At 36.4% G+C, this 7,278-nt stretch overlaps 1 protein-coding gene across 1 annotated transcript; it reads left to right on the top strand.

Annotated features, from left to right (window-relative positions):
• Nucleotides 1–1,808: 1,808 nt before the first annotated feature.
• On the top strand, nucleotides 1,809–6,423 carry LOC145769690 (uncharacterized). The gene is made up of 5 exons (XM_082581366.1): nucleotides 1,809–1,944; nucleotides 3,175–3,199; nucleotides 4,325–4,471; nucleotides 4,580–4,649; nucleotides 5,958–6,423. Exons 1-5 carry the CDS (start codon nucleotides 1,849–1,851, stop codon nucleotides 6,055–6,057), a joined length of 438 nt encoding a protein of 145 aa, XP_082437492.1. The 5' UTR covers nucleotides 1,809–1,848; the 3' UTR covers nucleotides 6,058–6,423.
• The last annotated feature ends 855 nt before the right edge of the window (nucleotides 6,424–7,278 follow it).

Here is a 7,278-nt window from a genome sequence, read left to right as displayed (position 1 = left end):
ATGTGTGTTTCATTTTTTTCTCTTGCCTTCAAGTTCAACGCACTGCAGTACGGTATATAACTTCGTAAGTTTTATTTTGTATGTTATTTGCTTTGAGGATGCACAATTGCACATTGCCATAGTGCGCGAAACGTCAGTGAGGGAATAAATCAATTTGTCTGTCTTTGCTTTTACTTTCACTTTTATCAGATAAACAATGCAACTAGTGCTAGAAACGATAATCTTGTGTTCGTGGCGGCAAATTACCAAATAGATTAGGTTACAATACACACGTCATGTTTTTGCCAACCCATAGGCTATATTGCGGTTCTGACACCATCGTGGTTGTTTAAATGTGTGTGTCCTTCTCTCTTTAGGGAGGATGGCTGTAACAAATCAGACAATCAAGACAAATTTTATTAAAAAATTTGTAGAGCCTCGACTTTAAGGACGATCGTATGTTTTCTACAAAAACCATAATTTTACCTGACCGAAAAGGTTTTTCCGTTCTCGTTTTCGCCGATCACCTCGCAATAGACTTAAGCCGTATCCTACTTCCGCAAGAAGTATGAGTCATATCTTTACGTGCGAAAAATCGCATGAGCAAACTAAAACCTAAACACCTCAGTTGCCATAAAAAGCTGAATATTTCGAAAGTATTTCATATCTGAGAAGCACAGCATAAGTTTTTATTTTAGCTCTTGCCCTGATTTAAATCTTAAATTGTTCAGCACGCTTGGAATAGGTCGGCATTGCATAGCCTAATAATATCACACAAAGCAATAAGGAAAATTGTCAAAATATTATATTTAATGACAGAATCATAGTCTACTTGGCGACGAATGTAAACAATGACGTTGCTAGAAAGGAAATTTTAGGAGGGCAAAAATAACTGTTTGGGGGAAAATGTTTTAATGCTTGAAATAAAAAGCTTGTTTAAAAATATATTTTCTGAATGCTGCCAAAAATTTATGCATATTGTCGCGGAATATGCAATGCAATTAACGTTGTCGCAATGTTAAAAATGCATTATTTGAGGGCAAGATAAAATTTTGGAGAGGCGATTGGTCTGAACCCTCCTCCCCTCAGTTAAATTGCCATAAATATTAGCCTACTGTTATGTGGCCTACAATATTGCAGAAAAAATTAGATTACGGTAAAGCTGAGAAAAGCGATTTTCTCAAAGTGTCAAAACGTATAAGCAGCTCAGCCTTTACACAGCCCAACATTACTTTTTACAGCAGTAGGTTACAGTAATTTTTGATCTACAATAAACAGATCAGCCCTACATAAGATGAAGACAACTCACTACAAACTTTTGATGGGGCAATTGCCCCCCGCTCCAAGCTTCCCTCGGCTACGTCTCTGGTTGTGAGCATTTTTGAAGAACAGCTCTCCATTCAACGGCACCTTGTGGCTGAAACAATTCATAAACATCAGCACTTCAGCAAATGGAATACATTAAAATCTCAGTGACCGGGCCAACGTCGGTGGTCCAAAGCCTCTACAAGTATGCGAAACTAAAAGGATTGAACCTTTCAGGAAGGTTTTCGAGTCCAAAGATAAAAATTTTCACAACTACAATAAATCAAGCAAATATAAGAAAATAGGTCCAAACTTGACGGTTGTTTAATCAGAGAACCATTTTTCTTCCACACCATTTATAGGCTATAATGTTTCGCTTTTGCTAATACATGTAATCTTAGGCTAATTCCGCTAGTTAACATTATTTTTTAAAGTTTCCCAAAAGCTTTCCAACATTTTCAATAGGGCAAGTTTCACAAAACAGAAGGCTTAACTAATAGCCCACATAATTGTAGCCAACATAGTCTACATATTGATATATACAGTATAAAGTTTTACACAGTTATGATGTCTTTTCGAAAACATGTTGCAATTCAGTGCATGCTATTTATGCTTGCCACTATTGTAGGTTTTGGGAACAGTGAAGAAAGCAAAATGCTGGTAAGAATTAATTAGAGGCGAACATCCGCTATTTTAAAAGTAGCGCGTTACTACCCGCTACACCTACTCGGGCTATAGTAGCTCGCGCTACCGCTGTCAGCTACCAATAAATAAAAGTAACGCGCTATCTGCTACCGCTACTGCTCCCGCTACTTTTCTCTTAAACTGATACAGCACTTTGTGATGCTAAAATGACTTTGAAAACGGATGATATCATTCGTTTACGTTGGTTTTTCAACGTCGTTACTCGTTATAGAAGACACATTCTAAGTGAAATTTATTGTCATGCATTTTTCAAAAACACGAGCATTTCAAAATGCCAGTCGTAGATTCCTGCCCGCTTTGGTAGGCCTACGTGTTTTCCAATGGAGAAACGTCTCTCCACCGCAGCACTTTATGGAATGGCTAATGGGGTGTTGTGTTTAATGAATAGACGTTTTAACTCGCTATTAGGAAAGCTCAAGGACTTGCTTCTGTCTGAAAAAAGGCCTCCACAATTGACGTTTCTTTTCGTACCGACGTTTCATGCGATGACACCACACACAAAAAATTCATCCTTGCCATTGTGCTGGTGTTGGTGTCACTCTTAAAAGTAGGCCTATCTACGTGGCTTGATGTTTCCCGCAACAGTTGAATGATTTTTTGTCTTGATTTTTTCACGCATTGTTGCCATAAAATATCTCTAAAAACGAGTTATTTATTTAACTTTAAATTGGGAAAGCAGTAAGTAGCGGGAATGCGACTGAAAGAAATGTAGTGACTCTCCGCTACCGCTACATTGAAAAAAAGTAGCGCCGCAACCGCTACAATTACCAAAAAATTAGCGGCGCTACAAAAGTAGCGGTACTTTACCCCTACGTAAGTAAAGTCATATTAGTTTTACTATAGGCTCTACAACTCCAACATAAATTACAATTTGGCTCTTTATGAAATGACGCGCAAGAAGGTAGGTTATTTCGACAATTACGGAAAATTATTCATGCCACTAAAGAACTATGGTCCACTTACATTGATGTCTGACATTAAGATTTGCTACGCTTTTCCTATATTTTTTATCTGCATATAGAGTTGAAATTGGATTTATCCAAAATTGTTGAAAAAATATTCACATAAAAACGTTAAGTTCGTGGATGATGTTTAGATATACTGTACGGTACGTATAATGCTTATACGTTTTGTCTATCAATGTCAAATTCTTGAAGTGCTAACGAATTGATATTTTTTTTACAGTCATTGGAAGAAATAATAGGAATTGGTAAGTGCGGGAGACAAATAAATATTATTTCAAACTTTAAAATTTGCTGTGACAATGTAAAGTAGACTAAATTATTTTTTTCAAAAGAAGCTGTTTAAACTAACTGCCAGCTAAACCGGCGGTAGGCCTTAGCCTAGATAACTACTAACTAACCCACGGATAAGATTCGGCTCGTTTTGCGGATTAGTGCAACCCATCATACAACGCTACAAATTTTTCTAGCCGGCAAAGAACGAAACACGAGCAAAACCAGTTAGAGTACAATGGTGTCCAACTATATTGATGCATTCTTTTCTTTACTTCTTTTTACACTTTTTATTCCTCCTCTTTCAGGCACATTTTCAAAAAGAGTTTGCAACCTCTGGTCTCGGCAATGCCCACTTGGGCGGTAGCCTACTAAATAGCCTATTTTGTTTAGGCTAGTCTATCTAAATCAAGAGGGTTAAAATGAAATGAAAATAAACTTCTTTTCATGTCATGAAAAATAATTCGAAACGGAATTACGGTAAAGAAATTTTGCTTTGAGACACAACAATTTTTTTTTAAGTGTCTGCTTTCTGAAATACTTTGAGCAACGCATATCTGTTATGGATAAAGCGCTATAGCCTATAAAAACATAAATTATTATCATTAAAATCGGGGATGATTAAAATGTTTCAGGAATGTTTTCGTTTTGAACGCTTGTAAGCTAAAATCGTTGCCTAATTCTTCAATGAATAAGAAACAAGATTATGTTCTACAAAGCTCATACCATATCATTGAAGTCGAAAAACAAAGCCTCTTTTATTTCGAAACGAAACGATACAAAACAAAATTCTTTGATGAAAAGGCTCTTATTCTTTCTACGAACCTTCTTTGCCAGTCCAAAGGTCGTGGAAAAAGAGAAATTAGGAACTACACGAAACAAAGACAACAAAAATTGAAACAATTCAAAACATTTTTATTTCAATTAACACATATGACCACACGTTAAATTTCTTCAGTGTGTTGATATTCACTTACATAACTGATCCAGCTGAGAGTAATCGAGCATAATAGCATAATCTTTTTGAGTAAATTCTGAACTTGTAAAAGTAATGTAGCATAACGTCAAATCTTCGTTTCTTTAACAACTTTCATTTGTAGGCACAAGTAAGAAATTCGAAAAACATTTTGTGGAAAAGAATGGAAACGTTGCTGATCTGCTGAAGATGACCTACAGGAAAACAAATATTAAGCAGAAATATCTTGATAGCGTTTTTCTGCAAACAGCCAAAGTAAAAAAGTTGAAAGGTAAGCGGAAATACGATTTATTTAAACAATTTTTCTCTCGCTAGGCCTATGACATTTTGGCTAAGGCAACGTATAAGCAGAAACGTTAAACTTTTTCCGTATTAACAGATTTGAAATCGATTACATTGAACATAGATGAGGCAGTGGACTTCGTCAACGAATTAATCAATCACTTTAAGTAAGTTTGAAGCTTATACTTTTCTCTGAACACTAAGTCCACAAATACAGCTTACCACAAACTGAGTCCAACCCGTTAGCTCAATGGTGAAACGTCCAACTTAAGATCACGCGGCGCTGGTTCGGCTCTCGGGGTGTGCGCTTGAGCAACGCATTTCAAGATTGGTGCTCTCTGTTCAGCAGCACTTATTGGGAATGCATCGTCGGCTGCATAGTCGAGTGGTGAGAGCGCTTGAACGGCAATCGAAAGGGCGCCGGTTCGACACCGCTCATGAGCATGCAGCTGTGTTTTTGGCAGGACACTTAAAAGCAAGCCTGAAGGTGGACATGAACATTTGGCTTCCTTGCCTTTCAGTCCACTTAATCTAAATCTTCAACCACCAGGTGTAAGCCTGGATACGACAAACATTGGGAATGGAATAATTCCAGGACAACAACAATCAGAAAACTTCACTCTGCCAATCTCGATCACCGGCCCTACGTCAAAAGCCTCTTCAAGTATGCGAAAACCACCAAGAATAACCCATCAAAGGCAATAACAATATTGTCAGTCTGAGGATAAAGATTCAAAACCAACCAACCACAATACTAAAAGTTCTTTACTCTTAGCAAGCCGAAATCAGGGGTCGAAATATAACAGTTCTAACGTAAAATCTCTACAGCCTGTTTTACCCAAAAAGGGGATCATCAGAAGGTTCCGAAAAACAAGCAAAAGCAATAAATCTATAATAACTTACCTGAAAAGATATTAAATATTATAACCTTAATTTAATCTGCAAAAAAAAAAAAAACACTCAAAATTACAACTCCATCAGATACCACAAGAGCCTCAATTAAGACTTCCAAATGGAAACCAAGCAGATTGCTAACAACATTTGTAATTTTGAGGTTTTTTTGCAGATTAAATTTAGGATATAATATTTAATATCTTTTCAGGTATACCGACTTATTGCTTTTGCATATTTTTCAGGACCTTCTGATAATCCCTCTTTCAGAGTGAAACAGGCTGTAGAGGTTTTAGAAAGTAGGCTAATAGACCTAACTATATTTGAAATGTGCTCTCCTTGGCTATTTTGCTTGGCATTGAGCAGTTTTGTAGTACGGTAATTAAAAGTATTTATTGTTTAATCGTTCTTACAAAATATCTGGTTTGATTTTATCCGAAGGAAATTATAAAACTAAATTCTGGCAGGCACAATCATTTGCTGGCATTGAATAACCAGCTCAGCTCCTTTTGTTGCTAGCAAAGCATTGTTTCAAAATGATTAACTTCTCTGACTTGACTATTTATTTGACCTTGATTTAATAGAAAATTTCCCAATGAAGGCCGGAAGGATACCAACACAAGCAATGAGATAAAAGAAAAGAATAATACTAATGATGGTGGCCAAGTCAAAGAAGAACTCTAGACAAAGAAAATCGTTTTGTTGAGGACCTATTCATCCTGCATTTTATTCCATTCACATTTCACTCTACTCAGAGTTTTTAGCCTTTCGCAATAAAAAGTAGCCTACTGGCAAATTTTTTTTATAAGTTGAATATTTATTGTCTACTCAGTTTGATACATTATGATTTTAATACGCTTTTTTAAAGTTGATAGGCTAATAACGAGAACATGCTGCATTGAATAGAAAATCAGTAGGTTAAGGTCGAATAGGCCTAATGATTATTGGTGCTTGGTAGCAGTGTGATTGAAGCGTTGCTCGGATTATAACTGTCGATCATCATCTCATTCTAAAAGATTTGATTTTCACTTTCAGTTCAATTCTGTTCAGTTGTTTTTATTTCTGACCATCACAGCAAACAACAATACACGTCAACATAGCAAAGGTCGAGAAAAAGGTAGAAGCGACAAAACGCCAACGATACAACGTGCTTGTGACCATAGCCGTACGAGACCAAAGCATTTTGGGGGAGGGGGGGGGGGGAGAACGTAAATTTGCCCAAATCTGAACGCTTTTATAGAAATTGCCCAAATAGAATGTATGCGGTGCATGATAACAGTGAAAAACTAACATAACAAGATCACCAGCTAGCTAGAATTTCTTACCAAAGTAATCAAGATAGAACAACTGAATTCATCTTTGAAGATACGTAGGCTATGCAGCTTGCCAACATTTTTTTTTTTTTTTTGCAACCAGAAAAAGCAGGTAGTGTTAATGCAAACAACTGGATCGGTCTCCACAGAACAGAAGTCAAGATATTAATGAAAATAAGTGGAGCTGCCATATTTCACACAAGATCTTGCAAAGCAAATATTTTGCCAGCTTGCATGGCAGGTTTTGAGTTTGGAAAGCTTTGAAATAAATGAATATAGGCCTATTATGATTGGTCTCATCAAATAGAACATTGCTGAATTTTAATCTCAAAGTTCTGTCATTTCGTAGTTCAAGAAAGTTTTCTCTAACAAGCAAAGTCAAGTCTTGCGTTGATATTTCGGTTATAGGCGAATTCTTCGTAAACAATTCTTCGTAAAGCAATTCTTCGTAAGCAATTCTTCGTAAAACAATTGTTCGTAAACAGTTGTTGGTGAAATGAAATCCGTAAAAGAATTTTTCGTAAAGCATTTCTTCGTATACATCAAATCTCCATTGCATGCACGAATAAATGCTTTGGGAAGAATTGTTTTA

Source organism: Aplidium turbinatum, chromosome 4 (assembly GCF_918807975.1).
Source record: "Aplidium turbinatum chromosome 4, kaAplTurb1.1, whole genome shotgun sequence".
Lineage (NCBI taxonomy): Eukaryota > Metazoa > Chordata > Ascidiacea > Aplousobranchia > Polyclinidae > Aplidium > Aplidium turbinatum.
Note: the sequence above shows the minus strand (reverse complement) of the source record. Positions and strands in the feature narration are given on the sequence as shown.